Source organism: Macrobrachium rosenbergii, chromosome 13 (genome assembly GCF_040412425.1).
Source record: "Macrobrachium rosenbergii isolate ZJJX-2024 chromosome 13, ASM4041242v1, whole genome shotgun sequence".
Classification (NCBI taxonomy): domain Eukaryota; kingdom Metazoa; phylum Arthropoda; class Malacostraca; order Decapoda; family Palaemonidae; genus Macrobrachium; species Macrobrachium rosenbergii.
In genome coordinates, this window is record NC_089753.1 from 17,653,654 (window position 1) to 17,681,612 (window position 27,959).

At 34.6% G+C, this 27,959-nt stretch overlaps 1 protein-coding gene across 50 annotated transcripts in view; it reads left to right on the forward strand.

Moving 5' to 3' along the window:
• Positions 1 to 27,959, forward strand: part of LOC136844932 (zinc finger and BTB domain-containing protein 24-like) — a 202,656-nt gene that overhangs the window by 28,978 nt on the left and 145,719 nt on the right. For 4 of the 50 annotated variants that reach the window (XM_067114329.1, XM_067114331.1, XM_067114333.1 and 1 more), the window contains exon 6: positions 10,006 to 10,688. The exons of 41 other annotated variants lie outside the window; for them this stretch is intronic. In XM_067114329.1, coding sequence (XP_066970430.1) covers positions 10,006 to 10,254 — 249 coding nt within the window. In that variant the 3' untranslated portion in view covers positions 10,255 to 10,688. Of the gene's footprint in view, positions 1 to 10,005; positions 10,689 to 11,118; positions 11,289 to 12,018; positions 15,052 to 22,048; positions 27,954 to 27,959 lie in introns of those variants that run through there. 5 more of the 50 variants (XM_067114328.1, XM_067114327.1, XM_067114322.1 and 2 more) reach the window with 4 other exon arrangements.

Sequence of the window (27,959 nt, forward strand, 5' to 3'; positions counted from 1 at the left end):
TGCTGTACTTATGTTTATTTACTACTATTTTAACTAAGAATAATTTATGCACTTTATTCTGAGGTCATATACGGTACAGGAGTTTTGATTACTCTTTAGCAAAGATAAAAAGAGGGTTAGGTAAGGCCAGTGAAAATCTCAACCTTTGCCCTTTAAGATGCTCAATAAATTTCCAAGACTTATTTCTGGAAAAAATAGCATCCGTGACACATGGAAATATGGTAATTATTGACATAATAATCCATATAATGTACAGTATGACCCTGTAATCGCAGGGTTAGGGACCACAGCTACCCGCGTTAAGGTGGTATTCCCCTCTAAAAATGCTTATAACTGGCTACAGGCAGTCCCCGGTTATCGCCAATCCAGTTTTACAGCATTTGTCAAGCCACGAAAATCGGCAATTTTCGGCACCAAAAATTGCCAAATTCCGCTTATCGGGGCTGAAACATACCTAACAGAGGCGCTGATAAGCCCTGAAGAGCGCTGAAATCGCTGATTTTTGGTTATAATCACACATCAGAACAGAACCCATGCTGATAACCAGGGACTGCCTGTATTTTAATTGTGTAAACACCAAAGATCCCCCTCTAAAAATGCTTATAAATGCTTATTTTAATAGTTCAAACACCAAATATATGTTACTGTAGTTAAAACTATCATTCTAAATCCCTATAATATAATTTCAAAGTCATCTTATAACATTACCCTTAAAAATGCGTGGCTTACAGCTACATATAAAAACGAAACTCAAGTCCCCTACATTCAAGCACAGCCATTTTCTCTCATACAGTATTGAAGCTGTCTGTTTTCTTTTTTCAGATAGGGGAAACATTGGGAAGTCATAAGTAGAATTAAATACTTTACAGTACTCGAATATTTAAATATGCATTGAAACAAAATACCAAATTATAAGTACAGTCAACAGTGATAAAATATTCTCTTGTGTATGTACATGTTACAATGATTTAATAATTTTCAAATATTAATGTTAATGTAAACACAGCAAAATATCGGTAAAATGTTATTTTGCTTATAGAATCTGTTTATACTATATTATATTGATCTGTTATCATCGTAATATATATATATATAAAAAAAAGATCTTCCCAACATTTGTAATGTTTACGTTCTGAGAATCAGCTAGTGAGCCTACTGCTGAAAGAATTAGGAAAATAATTTTTTAGGTGCTAAAAGAATCAAATGTAATAATGGAATAATTATTTTTAATTTTGTACTTGAAGTTTATGATACAGTAATTCATATTTCATCAAGAGAGATAGGGAGAGAGAACTGGTGTTTACAATTGAAGTCTCAGCACAGTAGCTTGACTTGACAGGCTGGGGAGGAGAGTACAACCTTGTGTTGCTTACGTATGAAATTCGGATTTTAAATATTTTTATGCTGATTAAAGACTTCAATAAAAGCAATTACAAATGTCGGGACGATTGTATTTTTTCTTTTATGCATATTACATTGATAATAGATCAGTATAATACAGTACAGTGTAAATGGATTCTGTAAGTGAAATATTTTATAAATATTTTGCTGTTTTTCCATTATAGGATATGTATACTGAGAGAGAGAGAGTGTGTGTGTGTGTGTGTGTGAGTGTGTGTCATGAAAATACAGTAATTGTGCATATTGCTGTACAAAAAAAAATTGCGAGTTAGTGAATTTTCCACGATATACACTAGATCAGTTCCACAGAAAAACCCGCAATTAACTGAAGGCACGATGGCTGATCTGCGATCTAGTGGGGACCTACTGTAATAGGGAATAGAATGTTGTAAATTGTAAAGTAAATATACTCCATTCATGGTTCTTATATCTGTTGATATAAAAAGACACAGTAGTTTATGTTTATAATGTCTAAGTTTAGGATTTGTTTTTCACCACCAAATTCCGCTGCTCATAGCTTGTAGGGTAAACTTGTGCACTGGCATGTTCACCTCAAAAGATGCACCATGATTATTTTTGTAGAAAAAAATGTCATGTGCTGTCAAGTATGGTGGTCACAAAAATCAGTTATTTTTCTCTCATACCATCATTCTTCAGAAATAGCTCCCATATTATTGCTTGGGTTTTCTATGGAATAAGCATAATTTTCTTTGATAGAAAATAAAAGAAACAGAAATAATGAGTAATCTTATATTCTGTGCTACTGAAGAGTGAACACTTTGGGCCAGTTGTGTTTTCACCACCTGTCTTCTGCCTGGAGACTTGGCTGAAGAGGAGACACCTCTGTTGGAATGAAAGGGAACAGTTCTCCTATAAAAGAGTTCCTAAAGGACATTTAAAAATTGCCATCAAATGCAAGGTCTATGTTGGTGTTGCTGCTTGTCTGGCATTGAAGGTGACTTTCTGGAGGCAATGGTTACATAAACTCTTTTCTTGAAAATTGCAACTCATGTAGCTGTAGAGGTTTGGAAGGAGGAACATACCAGGGAAACCAGCAGAACAGAACTTGTTAAGTCTGGCTAATGAAAGGAAATCCCAAAGATATTCAAAAACTGATTCCCTCTTCTGCATCATCAGGTTCTTAAAGAAATAAGCAATGTGATTTGAGGGGTAGAGGCCCTCTAATGAAGGCCCACATACCAGGCTTTTCCATAATTGGCACAGATTAAGCCTTCTCAGACAACATCATTACAAGATATTTGTCAGGAGAATCTCCTGATCCCTCTTGGTGGAATTCACCCGTGCCAAAGGTCACAGGTCTATGGGAGAGAGATGTCTGATGCATCCTCAGTGATTTGGTAGGTACAGAGGAAAAAAAAAAATTCCCAGGGGCAGTTTTAAGTTTCATTGATTCTTTTGCCACCCTTCCTCTTGGATATTGCAATAAAATTTTAAGATTGATTGATTTTATCAAGGGCAAGTCTGATTCATGTGAGCAGAATCATCATCCTGCCTGATTTCAGCCACAGGTTCCTCCTGTGGTCGCACATTTCTGACTTGAGAATATCACTGACCTAGTCTGGAACTTGGGAGAAGGGTGCTTCATCCTGGTTGTTTTAGGGAATGTATCATGGTCATAAAGGAGGTGGAGTTCTTGGGAACGGTAAGTCCTTGGCATACCGATGACAGGGCAGGAGATGCAATGGACAGAGAAGGTGGGTGTCCAAAGGCTGCCTGACTTGGGTTGTATAAGCACAACTTGCCATGTGTGCTAAACCCCTAGGTTATCTTGGAAAATTGGTAATCCACATGTGTATGGTTCATATGATGAGAATAAGACCACTTACGGAACCTCAGTCAAACTTTGTCCCATTGGGCATGGCTCTTGTTTAACACAAAGTCCCTGGAACAGTGACAATCCCTTTTCTGTCTGAAATGGGGAGGCATAGGGTTTTTGGCCTTGTCATTTGCTGGAATTGCCACCCATACGGATATACTTGTCTTGCTGATCGGGAAGAAGTGATATAATATAATAGAGGCCTTACAAAAATGGCTGCCAGGTTTCTGAACTGCTTTAGACTGTGACAGTGGATGGGACTAGATGCAAATGAATGGCAGTTACTAGGACCGGTCAGAGTGATAATTCTGACTTTAATGCCTGCAGCATCCACATTCTCAACTGAATCTTAATGGTGCATGAGAGAGAGATGTGATTCCTGTATTTTAACCAGGGCCAGAGAGAGAGAGAGATGTGATTCCTGTATTTTAACCAGATAATGGGGGCAAGGGGTGGTTCATGGATGCAGGACCATCCTGTAGAAATATTTTTGATAATCCAGGAACTTGCTAGGGGTCACAGGTTACAACAAGCATGCATCCCTGGCCAATAGCAGAGAAAACTCAGTGTTCAATTTAACTAAAATAGTATCCTCAGAGCAACCCATGACCCTATCTGGACAGGTGCACCAGCAGGAAACAGGTAACAAAGTTGTGCTGGGTGGATGAATGTCTGGAAGAGAGATGTTGCTGGGTTGTTGAGTTTGTGAGTAAATATTGCAACCAGGACTGGAAGGCTTAAGAAAGTAGCCATTGTGAAAATCAGTCTGGGAATAGGAACAGTTAGTCAGATATGTTCACAGGGTAGGATGAGCACTCTCCAAGGAATGGGCAGATCAGTGGCCCTCTTTTCTAGCTTGCATTGCAATGCTGCTATGTTTATATCAATGTCTTGAAGGTGAGGAAAGCATATGAGAAACTCTGTAGTTGGAAGATTGTCATTCCTTTATAGATACCAAAGAGGAAGGCACTTAATATTTTACTCCTTTAAATTTGAAATTCTGCATACCTTATTGGAAAGGAAGAAAGCAAAATTTTGTAAACTTAGTGGAGAAGCTTATTCACATTTTGTGGAGTGTTGATTGATCAACATCAGAGCAGAACTGGGCAACAGGAAGTCATGAGAACAGAATCAAGCACCCAGATGACATTTTCAAGGCATGGTGTAACTTCTAGATCCTCTTTTTAAAGTAATATTCTCACCAATTGTGCAGGCGCATGCAAGTGAGTTAATGACCATAGCCAACACATGTGAACACAAAAGAACATAGTAAATTAGGTAATCAAAAACTAGTGCATTAGCAAGGATGCAAAAAAACAGATGCAAAAGCAAAGGAAGGAAGTTGGAACACTAAACAGCAAGTATCTCATTTTAAGATTTGAGAATATAGAACTGTAAAAATTGGTGTTTTATTTGTGTAAAAAAAAAAATTTGTGTACTTTGTAAAATCAGTGAGTTAAGCGGTAAACTGGAGCTTATTAAATTTTGTAAATGAAATAACAAATAAAATTGTGTTGCTCTGGCATGTCAGTGCACTTCTCTTTTGGTCCGTAGACAAGTTTGAAGATTAGGAAATTTTCAAAAATTTTAATAACAGAAAATGGCTTGGTTTTTAGCAAGACTGTGCCCTTGCATTGTACCTAGCAGTATGCATATTCCAAGCTTGGCACATGCTTTTTGCTAAATAAGTAATTTGGTGTCCTAATGCTAACACTGAAAATGCCAAGTCTTCAGAAATTGATGCTGTGAAAATTCTTTCACCTTTTCCCATATTTTTTAGTGGATGGCATTATGTCATGCAGCTTTTAATAAAAGATCTTTAATAAAGTAGTGATAATATGGCACTCAGTTGGTAGATTATTTTCACGTCCATTACATGCTTTAAAAGTTTTTGTGAGTTGATTAAAAGAAAATATGAAATCGCTTAAAAATTATACTCTTTATTGTGTAAGGTTTTAATTTAAACATTTCTAATTTTTCTTTTTTCTTATATTCTTCTGACACACTGTCTTGTACAGTTATCTACCTTACAGCATGATCTTGTTTTTGGGGTGCTGAAAAATCTCAGGTACCATTTTTACTGCCCTTTAACTTACCTGACCAATATGATTACGGGATAGTTTTTGTCTTGTGGAGCTCTGCTGTTCACAAAGCAAACTTACTGTTTTTTTTTTTTTTTTTTTTTTTTTTTCCCAAGTTAAGCCAGTGGGTATTATTTTCATATTACTGTACTGTATATGCAGTTCTTTTTATTGCAAATGTGCTACAGTTGCCCCTTTACCTGTTACCAGCTAATTAGATAAAGTTTAAAAACAAGAATCTTATTGCTAGATGCTTAATTATCTTGACTTTTTAAAAATGTACTGGATTGGCAATTTGCTGGAAAGCTCATTTACCTTGATACAGTATGTGTATATACTGTATATATATATTATGTATATATTTTATATATATATATACTGTATATATTTATATATAATATATATATACATACATACATACATACATACATACATACATATGTACATACTGTACATACACAGGCAGTCTTTGGGTTACTTTGTTCTTGACTTACAGCACTGTTAACCCCAATTTTTTGGTGCTGTTACCTGCATTATGGTGCCATTAACAGTGTTGTAAGTGCTATTTGTTCCACATACGTTTTATAAAGCGTAATCATGTGTTTAGGGCATGAAGGCAGTAAAACATTGAGGATATACTTACCCCACTTGGTGGATGTTGTCAGTTGGCTAGAATCAATAATTTTTTTGTTTTCTTTTGTTGGTCAACATTCCAAAGTAGTAGGATCTCACAAGGCAGTGATTTTTTATTTTGTGTTGGCTCACAAAAGTAAAGCATGTACCAGAAGGTGTCAGGCTTCTCACTATATAGCCTGAAAGGCAGTTTCTTGAAAGTAATTCAGTAAACGATGTATGTTCCATAGATAGTAAGTGTTTAGTTAATAGCATATAGGGCAGCTGTTTTGCACCAAGAAGTGTGTAGCCTTGATTGACATATGAAACTCATGGTAGTTAATCCACCACAATATTTAACTTTGCTTGTGCAGTTGTTGCTAAACTTTGTATATGAAATAGAAAAACAAAAATAAACTACACTGTACAACAGCTAGGGTCGTATAGCACATTTTGTTAGGCTAATACATCATGAATTTTATGCATATTGGGTTACCTTCCTATACAGGAAAAAATTTTCCTTTTATCTGTTTATGCAAAATCAAAACTCTTTCAAATATGAGGACATTGTATTCCAACCTGATATGTTACAGTATTCCTTACCCTGAGCAGCTTGCACTTTTCCTTTTGATGGTGTTGATATAACTTGTTTTCATTTCAATTTTTGTACAATCTCCGGCCATTTCATTCAGGACATTTAATTTACTTTGCATCCTTTTTTCTGTGACCTAATCATTTATTACAGAAATTAGAAATTAAACCATACTCTCCAATCTTTCAAAACCTTTATTCTCTATCTGTTTCTACTTTCAACTTTTTCTTTCTCAGATCCTTCATCCTCCGTCCATGAGCATGGAAATCATAATTCAATTAAAATAATGAAAATTGGCATTAGTGTTGGCAATCTGGTTTGTGTTTTTGGTACAGTTGTATTTTGATTTTGTGTTGTGAATGCTTTTTTTTTTTTTTTTTTTTTTTCTAACTTATGGCTCCTTTTCTGATTATGGCTGTATATTGTAGAATTAAGGATTGACTTGAAATGACCATGAATAGTATCTCTTGAGAGTATTGTTTATTATACTTTAGGTTTATGATGATTTCATGACATCTTTCAGTAAAAGTTCATATACGTAAATTTTAACCTTTTGCTTTGAAAAGGTAAGGTAATTTTACATGACATAATTCCACTCTTTTAGAGAACTATCATGGTACATGTTGTAGATGTTACTTTTTATTAAATTATGACAAATGTCAGCTTACTGTTCGTTGATTATCTTACTCTTTTGGAAAAAGCTATGTCACTTAGCTTTTGATGTTTTGTATTAACTTCCAAAAAAGAATACAAAGTGAGAAGAGAACAGATGCTAGAAGTAAATTAAAATACTGTAATTGCCGAGTCTAGTCTCATGATTGTTTAGTATGGATGTCATACATTTTGATATGGATAGTGTAGTATTTAGTTGTCTTTAGCATGTTACAAAATTGCTTGTATTCAAGATAATCAGCGAGTCAGTGAACTGCTTGCTGATTGCTGATAGATTTATATTGATGGTATCATTGGAAAATTGCAATTTTGTATTGTTGAAATTAAGACAAATGCTTACAAAAATGTCATAAGAACATACCTTATTACCATATGAATTACATAGAAACTTCTCCAGGGTAGGTGTTGTTCATGAATTAAAAGTGATAGAATTTGAAGACCATATCTGAAACATTTTTTTATATATATAATCCAGAAGTAACTGAATTGAATAAAATTGAAAGTAAACCTTCCCTGGTGAGGTCATTTTAGTGCCATACCATTTGGAATCTGAACTTAGCCAAGTTCACATTCTGAGACAAAAAGAAAAAGAAAATACAAAGGAAAGTTTGACATCCATCAAGTTTTGTTTTTCAGAACTAGTTAGCTCTCAAAATAGGTAGGCAGTGTTTTTATTTGCTGTGCGGATTTATGTGGTCTATAAACAAAAGCTCTAGTCCATATTTTCATCTCTTGTATGGTTGACATTCAAATATGTGCAGCAGTATTAATTAAAGAAACTAAAACTGGTTAAGGAAAAAATTATAATTAAGAGTACAGTAAACCCACATTCTCAGTAAGAGAGGTACAGTACCCTTCAATCAGGTATATGTGTGTCAATCAGGTGGCAATTGATACATCAGGGAGAGCTGTTAGGTGTTATTTGAAGAAATTTCAAGTACCTACAGCTCCAGTTTTAAGGTTTTTGTGCCACGGTTCTTCGTGGATGTAACTCTAAAGGGTTATGCTTGACATAATTGCTGAGCAAGTACCTTTTCTTCATAACTTTGATGTGTTAAAATAGGATTTTTTATTCATGTTTGGTTCCAGAATTAGCACTGCGTATACCGTATGTTATAGTCAAGGAGTCTGGATAGGGAAGATATTCTGGATCAGTGCATATAATTCGTATGCGTGGTACACACTTCCTATAATATTCACTGTGTTTCTCTTATATGTTGGTGGATTTGACAAACTTGTGTTGGTCTGCTTATGGCAGCACTGTTGGTATGTTTAGAAAGAGAGCACTTTATTTGGATGTACAGGAAAAATTCCCCTTTTTCTCAGGTTAAACTCATAAAAATACGCAGTTTGGTGTACTGTAATATTACGGTTTACCCAGTAAGATCTGCCATTTGGTGCAAGTTATTGTTCTTTAGCAATAATTCCATGTAGTAAAATACCCAAAGCTGAATTATTTTGCAGACTTTATTGTATTCTTTTAATATACCATGTGATTAAAGAAGTAGAAAGATGATTGCTGTTTTATATCCTGGTTATTTTCTTCCGTAAACAAACACTTGCTTTGCTTTCTCATAAGCTGGTCTTCAGAAAAGGTAATAATCAGATTGCCTAGTCTTATGAAATTCTAAGAAGCTAAGGGTGGTGAATATGTATAGGAAAGGAATGTGGGATTTAACCTCACTGCACAATATGTAACTATTTTTTATATTTTTTATGCTCTTGCAAAATAATTTCTCCTAGCTGATATGGTTCCAAAAGAAAAAGAAGGGCAAAGGTTGTAGGGTGTGGTGTAACCATGGAAGTAAGCAGTAGGCTGCGGCTGACATGAGGGAAAAGAAAGGAATTAGGGAGAAAGGAAGGTAACGGAAAATGTGGCAACTTTGCATTTTGAGTTTTTTCTCAACCATTAAATATGTAATCATTAATGCAGTACCCTACCTCTTCTGAAGTAAAAAAAAAAAAAAAAATGAAAATTACTTATCATTATTGAAGTAAATAATGTACACTACCTTATTGTTAATCAAAACTTAATGCTTAGTGAAGGAAATAGTGAGTTACTCTCAGCTAAGAAAGTAATTAGTGTTTGTTATGTAGGTAATTACACAAAATTGATGAGGTTTAGGAATGATGCTGATTAAATAATAGCATGAAATGTAAGTGAAAATGTAGCTTGTAGTTTTGCTGTGCAATGTTCATCCAATGCTCTTTTGAGTTTTTTTCCTCCGCTTGTTCTGCTGCAAACACTCACTTGCTCTTATTGCTTGGTTAGGTACTATCAGAAGGACTCTAAGGTTAGGATACACTCCATATAGCTAGCAATTTTTAAGATTTCCAGAAAGGCAAAAAGTAAGGAAAGTTGGATTTCAGTCATTTAAAATTGATCGAAGTATATTTGCAAAAGTTTGGTATTTATGCTAGGTAGGCACATAAATTCTGAAAGCCAAAAATAAGACAATATTTTCCTTATATTTTGTAATGAGAACTTATTGTTTTTCTTATACTTCCCAGTACAGTATGCTGGCTTGTATTTTCTTTTGAAAGTCACCCTGCAATAAAGAATTTGGGGCTGGGGCATTACCGTTGATTTTACTGAATTATCTTAATTCATATTTGAACGCAATTGAATTTAAGACCTATTGAACTTCATAAAGTGGTTGAATGATTAGTGTATGACAACGAAGGGTATCAGGAAAGTAGCTGTTATGCATGAAGATACTGTGTAGTATTTTATGAAGTGCTTGTGTTCTGGATTCGATTTGGAAAGAACTGTTGACTAAGCAGTAATAGAGGGTTTTGTCCCCCTTTAGGCGATAGGCGTTGCTGGTGTCGAGAGGAGCCGATTAAGGTTTACTGGAAGCGGAGGATACTCCTTGCCACGACGGTTCCAGTGTCCCTACTGTAAGGGATTTTTCCGTTCTTGTGCAGAATTGAAGTGCCACATTAGGATTCATACTGGGGAGAAACCATTCAAGTGTCCCTACTGCAAGTACTGTACTGCTCAGAAAGGCAATGTCAAGATTCATGTTTTCAATATGCATAAGGATATGTGTAGTTGACTGTTGATGAATGGTAGTAAAATTGGTTGAGGATATTGTCAGTGATGTGTCTGTTTTGAAAACCATAGATGTACGTCTTTGTGGCAAGAAGACCTTAAGAAGTGCCTCGTTTGAGTGTGTCATTTTTTCCCTGGATAGGTTTTTGTTACTTCTGTTATTGAAAATGCTTCTGTAGTAGAATAGCAACACAGTATACTGAATTATGACATTCAGATTGTGAATGTTCATTTTTTAGAAGTAAGGGATGGCCTTATGCAATTTTAATATTTTTCAAATTTTAAAAAAATACTGATCTAGTCAACATTTTGTATGAATTACAATGTATGCTGATCACCAATTTGTGGTCTAGAATATGTTATCGACTTTTTTTTTATTTTCTGTATTGTAAAATAATGTCACATAATATTCTTGAAATATATGATATATGGAATAAAGGATATGATCTTTATTAGCCTAAATGTACTTAATACGGGAAAAATTGAGAAATTTTACATCGCAGTATCAACGTTACTAATATTCTGTGTGTTGTGCATAGTACGGTAGCTGGAAAACAGTCCAGTGTAAAACTGTGTAAATGTTTTGTGGAGGAGGTGAAAATTAGAAATATATCTACATAGTATTTTCCATTTTCCATGGAATCCCCTAAGTACTGTTACTTCTAGAACTAATAAGATATTTCCAGCAACCTTTTATTAAGTTTAGTGTCGGGAAAGAACAATCTTTGGTTCATAGAACACAGAGTGGGTTCTGTATAATGTGACCATGTTATCTAGGAAAAGCTTGTCTGGTTCATTTGCAGGTAGTTTTTAATGTTTGTTGAGACTGTCGTTTATAGTAAAAGTAATGTAGGGCTTTATCCCCTAGACTCCAGGTGATGCCACTAAGACAAGCTGCGTAGAGAGTTCATGTGGAAGGAGAGGCCGTAATCCTCAAGAATGCCCACTTTGTCGGAAAGTCTTTCAGTACCGGTCTGACATGGAACGCCATATTAGGATTCATACAGGGGAGAAACCATTCAAGTGTCCCTACTGCAGGTACTCTGCTGCTCAGAAAGGCAGTGTAAAGTCTCACATTATTAATGTTCACAAACATTCGTTCTTTTATAGTACTAGTGATGCTAGTCAGTGAAACTTGAAAGTTCACCAGATGAAAGCTCCCTCGCTGCTGTTTTGAGTGTTTTGCCACTGGAGTGGATTTGAATTGTCCCTGTTGTTTCCAATTATAAGAGATTCATTGTCTTAAGTCATTTGTTTTATAATTTTTGTTTATTAGGTACCAGTATATGAATACCCTGTAGTTTTGGTGTACTTATTTCAACTTGTGTCGTTTTGTATCAGCAAAGTGATTGCATGGGTTGATGGTGGCAAAAGTTTTTAGAATTTCAGTTTTACAGAAAATTATGCATTTCAGTGGTGTTCTCATGGGTTAGGTAAAGAGATAGAGATGTGATCACTTCTTTAAGGATGTATTACATCTTGAATGAGTTATCAAGTTCAGCATACATATACACCTCTACACTAATTTTCCACCCTAATTTTTTAATTTGTATAAATCAGTATAAATTTATGATTTGAAATTCAGAATACAATATTGTTTTCATTTAGGTGATTATGTCTTTTATATATGCTAATGCACACCAGCATTCTTTCCGTCACTGAAGCAAAAACTTTATCATAATTTTTGTCAGTTTTCCCATTTGGTCTGTAAGCTAAAGAAAATGCAATTATAAATATAATGAAATTAATTAAGGGCTTTATCTCTTAGACTTTCGGAGTTGACCAAACGACGTTCAGGGATGAAAGGTTTTATGGAAGGAGTCGCAAATCTACGGAAAATAGATGCAGTGTTTGCCAAAAAGTCTTCCAGTATCCTAGTGACCTGGAACGCCATGCAAGAATACACATGGTAGAAAAGCCTTTTCAGTGTCCATACTGTGAACATCGCTCAGCACAGAAAAGCAACCTCAGAATACATATGTTTAGAAGACATCCCACTTTCATGAGTTAATGGATAACCACTAAAATACCTTGTGCATACATGGTAATCTTACTTTGCAATTATGTACCGTACAAAATCTCATTTACGACCAAGTTCAAGAAGCTTTTACTCCAGATTAGAAAAGAGGTACAGTATTGTAATTTAAGCCTTTTGTAATCAGTGGATAGGAAAACTGCCAGTTTCTATTTGGTGTGAACATGTGTTTCATCTGTAAAATAATTGTTTAGCACTACTGTATGTCATAACAGGAAATAGAAACAGTTTCTTTGGCATCCACTGTGCAGGCTTATTTTTGTTATGCATTAGACAGCATGTGAAGTGTTAACTCCTCAAATTACTGTTTATGTGTATTTTAAAGATGCATTGTACATTTAAGGGGGACATTTATTCAGACTTCCTTATTTTTAATTTGTGATGTCCAAATTTAGCAGATTGACACTTGACAGTATGAGTGAATGATTTGTATCACCTTGAACATATTCTGGATGTAGTTATGTTTTTTAGACCTCAGTCCTGAAAATTATTGTAGTCTCTTAGGAGAGATTTGGCAGATCTGAAAGTAAATATGGTTTTAATAAGTTTTGAGAATGTAATATTTCTTGCAGTTATTTACAAATTGAAAATGTAATATTACCTGTAGTTATTTACAAATTGGAATATTATACCTCCAAAGTAGCACTGCTGGGGATGTATCTGTTGTGAGCACCAGAGCTAGTGTGTGGGTGTGTATGTATGTATACAAGTATGTTTGTAAAATATATATAAAATAGGTATAAGATATCCTTGTTAAGGTTTCACTTTTTTAGAAACTAAAGTTTGAATCCTTTTGGTATCATTTCCTTTGTCTACAAAACAAAAGCATAGGAATTGTCTCATGATACTGTATTATGCTCAGGATATAACGTATTCAGTGTTCCTAGATAGATAAAGAAGTTCTTCTGGATAAAAGACTACTTCCAGTGATATTGTAGGGCTAATTTTGCATTAATACTGTGCAATAGTATGGGTGAAATAAGGTAAGGGTTTGTCTAAACTTACTCAAATCTGGTTTAGCTAACGTTTTGCATTGCTTCTGCTTCGAGAAATTAGGATGCGAATCATTAGAACTGTTTTATTTATTCATTTATTTATTTATTTCTTGCTAAGAATAAGCCTTATATTTCCTCACACTTCAATTTCCCAAAAATACTCTCCATTCCTTAACCTCATATACAACTTAAGCAGCTGAGTTGGTGATTGTGTGGACTTAGAAGGGATGGTTGTTTTTTTGGGAAATATTCAACAATACCTGTTAAGGCTCCTAGCAATATGAATGGCATTCAGCTTTTTGGAGTATTTTCATCATTGGTTTAATCATACAATTCTGTATCACTTTGATGTGATGGGAGTAACAGGAAATCATAGTTTTCCTTTGCATTGTAGTGATTCCAATCTGAAATACAGTATAGGCTCAGGACAGATCATGACATAATGGTACTGTTAATTTAAATTGCAGTGCACTGATTACAGCTTAGCTTAGAGTTTAATGGAAGCCGTTTGCTAGTTGTATAGCTCATGCCTTCATGTTTTAGAAAGCAATAATTTTTTTTTTTTTTTTTTTTAACTTTTGCATTTTAACTCTTTATTAGCAAGGACAGTGCTCAATTGCAGTTAAAATCTTTTGACAGGTTTTGCATGAAGAAATTGTATATGGTTGAATAGCATTGATTCTATGTGGTTGAATTTGTTTAGCAATAATTAGAGGGTTTTGTCCCCTTAGGGAGTAGGCGATGGCAGGGAGGCGAGCAACTTTGCGTTTATTGGGAGAGGGAGTCACAAGTTTCAAGATTATCTGTGTCCATACTGTCAGCGAAGTTTCCGGTATGCGGCTGAACTCAGGCGCCACATAATGGTTCATACAGGAGAAAAGCCATTTATGTGTCCATACTGCAGCTTTCGTTCTGCTCGGAAAGGGAATGTAAGGACTCATGTTGTTGCTAAACATGGAGACAAGTTAGGATCCCAGGATGATCACATTATGAATTGATTTGAAAATCCAGCAGGAGCATTTCTGGGGAAAAACTGTTATAGGTTATTTTAATTTGAGGTTATTTTCTCCACCATTTCTCCAAGTTGGTCATACAGTATTCTATTTTGATATTGCTGCAAAAGTATTTTGTTATAGGAAAGGAGAGACATATATCATGAGGATCAGTTTTGTTATAGTTCCTGATGATCAGAGTGGATTACACAAGTTTAGTTGTGCAGGATTCATTGTTGTGGTATATTTTTTAGTTGTGCAGGATTCATTGTTGTGGTATATTTTTTAAGTTCAAAAGATGTCATGGGTAAAATGACATTAGGAATCCAATTGTTTGTTAAAAAAAATTTGGAAACAGTTGCAAATTGGAATGAAGCAGTATGAAATGTGATTTTAAATCACCAGCTTTGGTATTACTTGATCTGACTACTGTATACATGTATATATAGTAATACTTAGTTTGTTGGAATATCCAGTAAATAAGGAATCGGGAAAACTGTGCTATTATAACTATAAAATGCAGGAATGGGTGTTAAAATCATGCAATAGATAGTCCATAGGCTTGGGTTCCTGTATCAGAAGGTACAACACAGTGCAATTGTTAATAGTTTTGTGTTTCAAATGTGTATTGCACATTGAAATTTAAAGAAATATTTATTAAAGTTAAGTGCATTTTTTTTTACTCCTTCCTTCTCTCTCTCTCTCTCTAGCTTTGTAAATTTACTGTGTTCTACAGTTTTCAGAAAATTATATATTTCTAAATACATTATTAAAATGAATTCAAAGTTCTTTTAATTCCCATTCTGTTTTGTTCGTGAAGGGCAAGCTTGCTGTTACTGAACCATGAAAATGTTTATCCATGTTGGGTATATAATTTTTCTTAAATGTCTTTAAATTTTTCTGGTTTTACATGGAAGATGACAGTCATCTGCCCAAGTGATGATTTGAATTTTGTTATAGTATGTACTTTTTAAAATTTTGTTATAATATGCACTTTTATAAAAAAAAAAAAGTTTTCATGTTCACACAGTGGTGCAGACCATTGCTTGTTGGAAACTCCTCTCATCTTATGGGAGAGCTAATAACTGAATACAAACTATGCAGTCAAACTTATTGTCCAGAGGTGGCTGGGAAGTAAGGTGTAATGGGATGGGGGCACACACTAATCTAGCTGCTCAGTTTCTGTTCATTAGCTCGTATACTGGCTATAGTCCTACTGATAAATGTTTTTTCACCACCAATGTATGATTTTATGTATGTTTGTGGTTTGGGCTAAAAAAAAAAATGCGTACCTGTAGTGTGGCTGAATCAAGTTGGAATTAAGCAAGCAACTGAGATTATTAAAAGTTTGATAATACAGAAATCTACATTAAAAGTATGATACTACAGAAATTTACTTTCAGTGAATAAGACTGCATTAGAAAAATTCCTTTTATGCAGCAAATTTAGTTTTTATTCTATAAATTACATGAAGATGCCATATGGTTTGGAATACCTTGGATCCTAGCTTGTGTAGACTTGATGGGAAATAAAAGGGCTGATACAATAGGCAAGCTAAAACTGTTGTTTTAACATCCTGGAAATGCATCGTTTTAATAAATGGCAAACTTTATTGAAAATGAGTTATATTAAAAAATTAAAGCAATGCAACCCATGGTTGCAGTGTAGTGTTTATACCTAAAAGAATGCTACATTGGATTTATTAAACTCAAAATCTCATTATAAAAACCCTTTCAGGCCAGCGTAGCTAGAGTTGACAATTTGACTCTGGTTTGGTTAGATTACCTGTTAATAAAATAATAATGGTATTAATACATGCTTCAATTTTATGAGCTTTTGTTCATGCTGTATTCTTTCCTCTGGATATGAGCAAATCATGGCTGCAAGTTTCTGCTTAATGTGTTTCCCTTGTTACTGACAGTAGTTTTGTAATGTGCCATACGTTTCCCACCAATGATCTGGTTAGAACCATATGTATAGTGTTCAAGTGTATCATCCTTACTGATATGTTACTGTTCTGCTCTTTTAATTGTCTACACAAAGATTATGTTAGGCTGGTGTTATTTGGGCATGGCATTAATTGTGTCTAGCTATTGAACTTAATCTTCTTATGGTTGATATTATGTCAAAATGTATTGCAGTCTTGTAACTGTACAGTTCATAAGTATCGTCCACCTCACAAGTGACTCACAGTATTTTAAGCAATTTATAAAAGTCGAAAAGAATGCCCAGTAAATGCAAGGATACTTTGAACATCAATTTACTACTACAGCAAAGGAAACTATAACCTCATTCAGTGCACAAGTTAGATCTCAGTGTAGAGAATGATGTCCCAATTTGGGCCCCAGCTCAAAGACAGATATGTCAAGTTTAGAAAAAAACAGTCAAGAAACCAAACTTAATTCCATCAGCTAGTTCTAGGATATCGAGGGGCCAAGGATGCCTAAAAGTGTACCCCCTAGAAAAGCATCAATTAAGAATTTAGTTGATAAAAACTTTTTAATAGGTTAAAAAATTTTATAACTTACACTACAGGATTTGTTTACCTTAAGTAGTAACCTGACCAGATCCAGTATAAACATGGGAACTTTTTTCATGTAAAATAGCCTAGTTGTGGAACACACTACCAGCTAATGCTGTAAATAGTACTATATCACTACCAGTCAGTTCATGAGTAGGGTAGATTAAGTTATTGGCACATTTGGTTCATTGTTTCCAAGTGCCATCCTCAGATGAACTAGTGAGTCTTTATGGCATCTCTGTCCAAGTAACTTATGACTCTAGTCCTGTCCTTAATTAGTAAATTTTCTTATAATTAGTGCAGCAGATTTTTTCAGATCTACTTTTTTTATTTTCATATGACAAACCTTGCAATTTTACATAGAGCAAGTTTCAATTCAAAATATTTGCTTACAGCGACAAAGGTTTAGAGCTGAATTGTAAAGTTGTTAGAGCATAGAATATTGGTAACATTCATACCACATTATTTTGATGCTATTGATTTTGTGATGCCAGTTCATTTTTCATAATTAGTCAACAAGCTTTTTAAACATGAGAAAGTCACAAGTGGTATTAATTAATGGCATCTGTCCTATCTTTATTATTCATCCAACTCAAGCTAAGTGTGAGTAAATTATTTTCTCATTGAGTACTTTTAGCGTGAATGAAGAAAAATTAGAGATATGTAGAGTAAAAGAAGTGAAACAGAGGCAAGGCAAAGGGCAGAAAGACTTGTATTTGGGCTGAAGGGATGCTGCAAAAGAGCTTTTACCCTGCCCACAATGCACAGTGTAATCAGCACACCCCAGGTAGGTGATTGAGTAGGTTCATTGTACCTCTTGAGTTTTGCAGTATGTGGGTTTGCAAGAAATTTAAATGAACACAACTTAGGAGAAATACTTTTTAAACCACTACCTTGTGCTAATTTTTGTTGTTTCCTAAGAGCAATGTAGAAAATCCCAAATTTCCACACAACTGAAGTCCTATTTATGTGAAACGATAAATAAGGGGAGCAAAGGAACTTACGAATAAGTAATAGGTAACTGTGGATCCAACATGAGTTTTTTTTTTTTTTTTTTGCTTGCTACCATGGATTTTGCATTTGCAACCTTAGCTTTTTGCATGCTTGAATTACCACTAGATTGTGTCACTTCGTTGTACTACATTTATATTTTGGCTCTAAATTGTCAGACTTGTAGACCACAAAATATGAAACCTGATGGGTGAAATTTGTATACAAACACTAGAAGATGATGTTAAAACAAGGAAACATATAATTGGCCTCGCGGCATGTAAATTTCAACCAAAGCTATTAGAACATCATTATGTCATACAGCAAACAATGTCAAATGCAAACATAGTTGCCATATATTTTATACAGTACAGGCAGTCCCCGGTTAACGGTGGGGGTTCTGTTCAGACAGCCTGACAATAAGCAAAAATCACCGATAACTGAAAATTGGCGATTTTCGATAACAGGAGATTGCCACCTCTGTTAGGTTTGTATCAGCGCCAATACCCAATTATCAGTGCCGATAAGCAGAAATCTGGGATTTTCATCGCTAGACAAACCCCGTAAAACCGGGTCTCCGATAACCGAGCCCTCCAATAACCCAGGCAGTCCCCGGTTAATGGCAGAGTTCTGTTCCCAGTCGAGCGCCACTAACCGAAAATCGCTGATAAACCGCCTAATGGTGCTTTTAACTCGTTACCGGCACCGAGAAACTGCTTACCAACGCTGATAAACCACTTGCCAGCACTGAAAATCGTTTACCTACACCGAGAATTTGGTTAACAATGTCGCTAGCCAAGTGCCGTAACACCAAAATGACAGTAAGCGAGGACTGCCTGTATACTGTACAGTATATATATTACAGTGCTGAAGAACAAAGAAAGCTTTAATTTTAATGGATATTTTATTTAAATAATCAACGGATATTATTTAAACAGAATTTAGTGTTGATAAGGAAATATTTTAACTTTTCTTTCTTTTTTATAATTTTGAAAAAGTTTTGACTAAATTTTTTTATGTTAACCCAGTAGAAATTCACCTAGATTTCTTGGGTCTGTTTAAACATCTTTGTGTCATATTACTGCTAGTCCTAGTAAATGTATGAATGGCAACTGAATTTGAAAGGTAAACCAAGGGAAAAGTGGAGTATTTTTAACATGGTTGCATATATTCTTTTCTTGGGTGAAATGTTCATAGTTTATTTTTAATTTTCGAGAAGAGTTCCAAAATGTAGTATTTGACTGCATCAATAAATTTTTATTTAGGCTTTTGGAAAAAATTTCCTTTTACTTTTTCTCTCCAGCAGAGGTTGTAACATAGGGTTCTATCCTCCTTAGGCTCTAAGTGGAGGTCAGGCGAGGACCAGTTTAAGGTTCTATGGAAGAGGAATCAGCCAGCAGCAAGATTATCAGTGCCCTTTGTGCAAAAGAACCTTTACTACAAAACCACATTTGAATCGCCATGTTAGAAATCACACAGGAGAGAAGCCTCATAAATGCCCTTATTGTGACTATCGTACTGCTCAAAGAAGCAACATCAGGATTCACATTTATTGCAAGCATAGTGACATGCTGAGCTGATGTGCATCAGTCACTGGTAAAGGTGAAAGTGGTTCTTCACAAAATGTTTGGTGCCTGAGTTAGTTTCCCTAGAATATTTTGATGAATTTCAGCTTTTTGTGGCTGATTTACCATATACAGTAAACAAAATGAAATATTTACTGGAAGATGCTTAGGTGAGTTTAATTGCTACAGTGTATAGTGATACCAGATCATGGCTAATTGTTATTGTACTTGAAGTGACCCATACGATTTAAATTTTGATCTACAAGACCACATTGTAAATCTCTTAGTGATGTGTGGAAATAAAGTGATTAGTACTTGTGTGAAAATCAGAATATAAGTACTGTCCTTGTTTCTCCTAGGAAAGTGATGTTGGCTATGAGGAGAGAGGCTGTTTAAGGGGTTTCCGAAGAGGCAGCGGCAGACCAGGGCTGTACCATTGCCCCCTTTGTGCTAGGGCAGGGTTCAAGAAGGCCAATGATCTCAAGCGACACATTCGGACACACACAGGAGAAAAGCCCTATAAGTGCCCCTATTGTGACTACTGTGCTACACAAAATTATACCGTCAGAATACACATTCATCGTAAACATACTAGTGCTCTGAGTGAGAAGAGCTCCTTTGTATAAACTTGAATGTGTACAAATATGATTTAGCCTAAGTTGGAAATGAAAAGCATTGATGTGTGAGTACTTCGTAAATTTTTGTGCTAGACGTTTGAGTATTAGAGAAACAAGTTTGTTTTTGATGGATAGCTACAGTATTAAAGTCAAAACAAGGCAACCTTTATTTTAGAATTATACAGATTTACACATTTAATTTGTGCTGTAATTTTTAGTGGAACTTGAGTAAAATGTTTTTCCCACAACTGCATTGAAGTGAATCACTTTAAATGAATGTTGTAATGAATGACCGTGTTTGTATAACCAGGAAAGTGACAAGTACAAGAATATTTGTGTCAAGCATTACATACCAGTGTATGTCAGAAAAAGTGTCAAGTGAATATTATTCTGTTTAGCCATGCAGCAAAGTTCAGTAGGCAAACTCCCATCCCAGACAAGGACACAAGAAAATTGTACAGAAGAAGAGAAAGTAGTGTTTAACTAAAAAGGACGTTTGCAAGAGATATACTCTATGCCAAATTCTCTCCATCTTGTTTTTTTTGTGAATTGTATGGGGAATGAAACTTCATAAGTTTGGCTCTTCTCAGTTTTTCAAAAGTCAGTAGTTCCAAGATTGATTACTGCAATTTGTTTATGTATAAGGACAGTACCTTGCTTCATTAGGAATAAGAGGTATCTTTTGGAAATGGGGAGTAAAAGGCCATTTTTACTTCATTTTCTCACTTTCATGTATAAATTGAGTTGAATTCAGTCAAGCTGAGTTGATTACCCAGTTTGGTTTATCACCAAGAGTAAGAGGTGAATTCTAGGGATTCAACTAATATTTATGGAAATATTAAACACACTCTCTCTCTCTCTCTCTCTCTCTCTCTCTCTCTCTCTCTCTCTCTCTCTCTCTCTCTCTCTCTCTCTCTCTCTCTCTCTCTCTCTCAAATATGCAAGTTCCCTTGTTATTTGGTTGGTTCCATTTTTCTCAATTTTTAAAGCGTATCTTTGATAATCTGGGTGTTAAGTTTTGGCTACCCAGTCTTTCTAAGTGTAAATTCCTTCTTTAGACACCCAGTAACTTGAGAATGAAAGGTCAAGGGATTAAACATAGAGATTTAATAATTTCATAAAAAAGAATAGTTTTCCATTGCTATTTATATTTAGGGATAAAGTCGATAGAATAGTCAGCTTTAAGCCTACATCAGCCAGGCCTATTGGAAGCAGGAAAAAAGAATAGGGTGGGAAGAAAGTTGGGTCAAATTGTAGATGTTAGTTGAACAAGATCAGGCCTCTGAAATAAAGGGTCTTTGTAATTGAATTTATCAGCATTTAGTGGTTTGAGTATTGTTGGTTTTATTAGCAGAATATTGGTCTTTTTTTTTTCTGTTAATACCCTGACTACATAAATGAGATGTATTGTAGAAAAGTAAATTCTTTTTACCCTGAAGAAATGGTTAAAGAAGTATGGCTTTAAGAATTATGTTAAATCACATCATATGATCTATTTTGAATACTGTACCAAGTTTTTTTTTTTTTTTTTACCACTTACATTCTTAAATTTTAAAAAGTTCTTTGCAAATATTGTTAGGATTGAGGTTTTTTTTCTTAATCAGGACTTAATTTCATCCTAATATTGTGTCAGGTACAGTATATTCCATGAAACTACACAGCATGTATGTGAATGGTCTTAAGTAAGCTGTTCACAAAGATGGAAATTGGTTGATTATACAGGAAAAGGTTTCTTTTTATTTATTTATTTTTTTTTTTTATTTTTAAGAAATTATCATTGGAAGCCAGAAGATGATATAAGTTTGTTAGTGGTTTCTCAGTAGTTGAGGTTTGCAGTAAGTTCAACTTTTCTTAGTTCCTGAAATGCTCAGAGGCTATCGTCACACATGGTCCTCCCAGCATTTGTCGTTTATATGATGATTATAAATTTAGATTCACTAGATGTGTGGTTAGTGTTTCTGCTGGTATAGTGTTGTTGTAGTTGTTGGAACCTTAAAGATACGTGTTATTATATCATGTTAGTGGATGACTTTTTGTTAAAAAGTAAATCAATTCGGCAGTAATGGAGGGTTTTGTCCCCCAGGCGTCGGGTGCAAGCAGTGAGGAGAGGAGCAGCAGTTTGAGGTTTTTGAGCAGAGGAATCCGGAAACCTCAAGTTTACCAGTGCCCCTTCTGTTGTCGGGCAACTTTCAAGCAGACGAGTGACCTCAAACGCCACATACGAACGCACACAGGAGAGAAGCCGTACAAATGCCCATATTGTGACTACTGTGCAGCACAAAGTACCAACGTTAAGGTTCACATTATAAGTAAACACTCAGAGGTAGCAAGTAAGAGGCAGCAGGGTGCTAAACCTTAGTCCTTTGGTTCATAACAGTTTTAAAGACAAGTGACTGGGAGTTTGGGATACACCTGAAGCATGCTTCCTGTTTGATTTGAGTAGTGTATGAGCATCATTGTTGAGGTAACCGAAGTGCCTAAATGTTATCTGCTTGTTAATATAATGTATTCACAGAGGGGAATCCAGTCTTGAGTAACAGTAAGGATACTTTTAAAAGTAATAAATTTTAGAGTTTAGTGTATTTGTTTATACAGTACATTTAGTAGTTTTATACATTATATGACAAGAACCCATTTGAGGTTCCTTTTTAGGTCCCCCAAAAAAATGTACTCTGGTGTATGCTTTGGAAAGTAAATTGTTTACACATGTTCAGAGTGAAATTTTAGCATCTTCGTATTGGCATAGTCATCCATTGCTATTGCATGAAACTGTCAGGTGTTGAATCAAACCACTTTAAGATTTATGGAGTCAGGAGTCAGCTGCAGCCTAATCTACTGGTACATATTTTCATGCAAAGCTTTGTTACCTGTCATTAACCATATGTCATCCTGTAAGTTTCATTTGCAGTATGCAAAGTATCCTTAATTAAAATAAGGCAAACAAAATAACTTACTCTGCAAATAATTTAATGGCTAATGTGAATTTAGGAAATTACATATTCAGCTTTGTAATAGACTTGCAAAATGGATGAATCAAATCTCTGTACATTCTATCAGTAAAAGTAACATCGCTGATGCCATTATATTAAATCTACTGTAAAAGAAGAAGTAAAGAACTGAAATCGAAAGTAAAAGGATTTGTGCAATGAAAAGACTAGATAACTGTTAGTAAACTAAAGGACACTGAAATGGAGTGGAGTTTTTTTTTTTTTTTTTAGTGAATGCGATTCTTAAAGTTGATGAGGTATAGAAAAACTGTAACCAAAGGTAGTACCCTTGTGACTCAACCCTCTGGTACCCCGAAAGTCTGTTGGTAAAATAGTTTGACAAGGTCAAGGCTCTACTCTAGAATGGTATTTTTTTTATTCTTTTTATTTGTGACAACTTTGTGAAATTAGGGGAAATTTTTTTGGTGTTTCTCTAATAGAGAATGTGGATGTTTGAAAGCAAAATTAAAAAGGGGGGATTAAGTGATCGTGTATGAGCCTCTACAGTAGGGCATCTCTGATGTGTGAAGTGCTAAGTTATCTTTCTCTCTCTCTCTCTCTCCCACTTCATTTTGGACTCATTGCTCAGTTTATATTTTTACAGAATTCACAACACTAAGTTATTACAAAATTTTGCCATCTGCAAGGTACAGTGTAAATAATTCTGAACAGGCCAAAAAAAACAATTTCATAATCACTAATTTAACACGTGTAGGTTTTTTTTCTGTAAATTGAAATGGCAGTTTAAAATATATAAGAAATTTTGGTCCTGTTATACTGATTAGAAAGTAATCTCTTGGTATTTCAAGGAGGTAGGCTTTATTTTCTTAGGGAGCATTTTGTGGTGCATCACATCCAGAAAAGCAGAGAATGTGTAACAGAGCAAAGTAATTTGGTCTCCATTATGTATAAAGTTTTGTGAATAGTAAATACTTACCCATATAATATTGTAAATTTTCAAGTACTTCTGTACTACAAGGCATTTTATCTTCATATATCTAAATCATTAAAAGAACATGTTACATGGGAAAATGGTATGACACTATGTTACAGTAAGGCGGAAGATAGTTGAGTTGCTTTTTTATTGTTAGTGGAGGAGGTAGCTATGGGTATTGTAAAAGTAAACATCCATCAGAGTAAGAAGTTTGAAATTGCCTCTCCCTGAGTGTGCAGTACTGATTGTCATATACAGTCATTGTGATGGTTTTTTATGAATTTTCTTATTTAATATGCAGTTATTTTAGAGTTTTAAGATGAAATGAGAGTAATTATGCTTTTACTGTACCATGAAATACTGGCAGACAAAGACTTCTCCCTTAACTCTGGGTCATGGAATTGAGTGATAACAGGATTGATATTTTTGTTCCTAGTGTGGGAAAAGTTTGAGTTATTTGTATTCAGAAGATGAACCCAATTCAAATGGAACAAGCCCACAAAGACCATTGACTTTAGTTCAGTCTTCCAAAGAATATGGCGTTCAATAGGAAGAAGTAAGAGTAGGTAAAAGGAAAGACAGAAAGAAGAGATCTCACTTATTAAAAAATAAAAAATAAATTGATAAATAAATAAATACAGGTATTGTCTTACTTACAGTGGAGTTAGGTTCCAAAAACCCCATCATTTGTTGGAAAAAGCGTATCCTGAATTTAGCTTAGCCTACACTAGGGTATTCAGTACCATTTAAACATATATGGTAGCCTAGCCTACATTATACAGTATACTATTTACATATATGTTATAGTAATTATTAATATCATCTAATTCTGGAGGTTCAGTGCAGGTTGACTTATAATAATAAGCCAGCACAAAAAGAAATTGAATAATGCAAACAAGAATCAGAATGTAAGAGTATTTCAGTAAGTCATCAGCAACTTGAACGGTGTCAGGCTGTTGATGGCTACGTATAACTAAAAATAGGAAGAGGGGGGGAATGATAAAGCAGCAAATTTGAGTTTTAAAGAGTTTACCATATATGCTCACTTATCATACAACTTTTGAAAACCTAATTTTGAAGATAATTTTAACGGTGGTGCATCATACACAAGATAGAAAATTAGCGTATGTAATATTCACATACTGTGTGATTATCGTATTATACAATAATGCAAACATAACGCACATGCATCTTTTCCATGGATCTTTTAAAAACTTATGCTTTACTTCACAGTATCCAATAACACTGTATGTATTCTCATATTACTCCTGTGTTATACAATACAAGCAGAGAAATCAATGTTTTGGTTTGTATATCAGGTGAGGGTGATTACGCGTTAAGTTTATTTTGCCATATTTAACTCAATTCAGAGCAATTTTCTTGCTTCTAGTTACCGTAAACGAATCTAGATACAGTAAACCCCCCATATTTGGGGGGGGGATGTGTACTGTAAACCCCCTCCCATCTTAACAGCTAAAATGCACAAATACTTAAAACCTGTCTAAAAACACTTAGAACTGCCTATTTTGATAGCTTAAAAAAAAAAACTAAAAATGCTTATACCTGAGTATTTTAGTAGTTTTATCACAAAAAGTGCATTTAGTCATGAAAATGGTATGAAAATATAGTAATTAGTGAATATTTCTCAGTGAAAAATACAGCGAATGGGCGAAATTTCCACAAATAATGTGTATATACATTCCACAGAGAAATCTGCGAACACGGGGGTGTTTACTGTACTGTACTCTGTTTATATGGGACGAGGTTATTTTTTTTGTTACCCGAAGCATTTGTAAGTTGAAATATGACTTAAATACATCCCGTTGGAAGCTAAATTTAGTATTTTTTCATTAATAGATGGCGTTGGGGCATGTATTTGCATAAAAAAATCAACAAATTCTATTAGCTATTTTCACTTGGTTTCATCATAATACAAGCTATACATATATATCTTTCATGCCCAGTAGTTTTGGTTAAAATACTTTTCTCTAATTTTATTTACGGTTGAGTTTGATGGCATATCAAAGTTTATAGGTTTCACCCATGTTGCCGATGCATGATAATTTATGGTCATTAGCAGCTTGAACATCGTTTTCTCAGCTTCAGCTACAACTTGCAGATGAATTTTAGCAGTATATTTTCTTGCCAATCTCTTCTCCATAGTGAATAAGGGTATAATGTAAAAATATATCAGTCTTATTCTACTTGACATCATTTGTAACATAACTACGGTAATTGTTTACTATCATATGATGGTTGAAATGCAAGCAAAACAGCTGTTGTTATCCAATTCGATTGATATAGCAAAACAGCTGTTTTCCATTTGGTTGTTTATGGCTGTACGCATTTGGTTTCTCACGCTGCTTGATTGTACGCTGTTACCTGCGCCCATTCTGCGCAAAATTTTAAAATATTTTCAAAATTGTTGTATCGGTGTTAATTGCTAAGCCCATCGCAAAATTGAATTATCGCAAGGCGAATTATCATAACTCAAGCACTACCTGTAGATAAAAATGTATTAGAATGCAAGGAGAATAGTATTAGGGTAGTAATGCATTGGATCTTGCTTGAACTTTTGAAGTTCCAGTTGCGCAACATCCTCAGGGAGGCTGTTCCATAGTCCAATGGTTTGAGGAATAAAGGACCTCTGGAACTGAGAAGTTCTACAATGAGGCACTTTTACTGCTGTTCAGCAAATCTGGTTGCTCTTGGCAGGAAAAGGGGATCAGGGATCAGTTGACGATGTGAAAGATCTCTGTTAAAATACAACTTATAAAAAATTGACATTCAAGAGACCATCCGTTGATGGTCCAAGTCAAAACTGCTAATATTAGGAAACAGAAACGTACCACCACGAATCACTCTATCTAAAAGAGATAAATCTCTGGCTGAAGAGGACATCCATACCAGAGAAGTTTGGTAGCTAAGTAGGAAGAGGCTGAAAGGAAAGTGAAAAGTTAAAGGGAGGTAAGCATTGTAGCTGGGATTGAAAATTACCACCTACCTTGTGCCTTGCAAGACTTATATAAGTGATACTTTCTTTTGGGGCTTATAGAGTCTTATGATGAAATTGTAAAAGATCGTTTGATAAGCTTTTGTCTTACTAGTTTTTCATACAGTATTTTCTCCTTGATTTCTGTTTTTCAGAGTTGATATTGGAGCAAACTTGTAATGGGAATTTAGATAGCAGGGTATTTATGATATATGGCTTTGTATGAAAAAGGAATTTCATTGTAGAAATATAGTTTCTTCATGTGAACTCATTAATCATAGAATAGCCCTACAACATTGAAAACCATTCCAGTTACACAAGGAATATTGCTGTTTTTCCTCTCATAATGGGCCATTCATTACTGCATTTTTCATGCACATAAATTTTTTGTACCTTGCTTCACTTTGATGTGTTGTGCTTAATGTTCAATAAATTTATTGCTAATGTCTTTTTGCCTTTTGGTCAGCGGTATGCTTGCTGCCGTTTTGTCACTGTTAGTGGACACTTTTTTCAGTTTTGAGGTAACTTCAAAATAATGTCACCTGGCAAATTTTTAAAGTCTAGAAATTTATTACTGGAGTAATCTTACTAAGAAATAATAATGTAAAGAAAAAATGCCTTCCAAAGTGATTTTTGGCTGAGTGGGGGAATATGTAGGGGTTGGCTGAGTTGGGGAATATGTAGGGGTTGTAATGAATCGTGCTAAGTGTAAAGGACTCAGTTCTGTGCTTAGTGGTCCAGGGAAACTTGAAAACTATTTATGATATTTTTCATATGTGCCAATATCTGTTGTTTTGTGGATTTTTTTTTCTAGTTTGATATGTAGACATCTTTAATCAGTATTAATTATGGGTACAGTATACCCCTATAGTTTTTCTTCATGAATTACAATGAATGTTAAGTGTAATTGATATTATAGTTTGTGTTGTAGCACTTAAGAGAAAAATATTGTAAATATTCCACTTAAAAGAAAGTATTGTAAATATTCTACTTTTAAAGAAAAATATTGTAAATATTTCATGCAGGATTGCATGGTATGTATAAACTGAGAATTTAAATATATAGAAAAGTCTTACTTTGG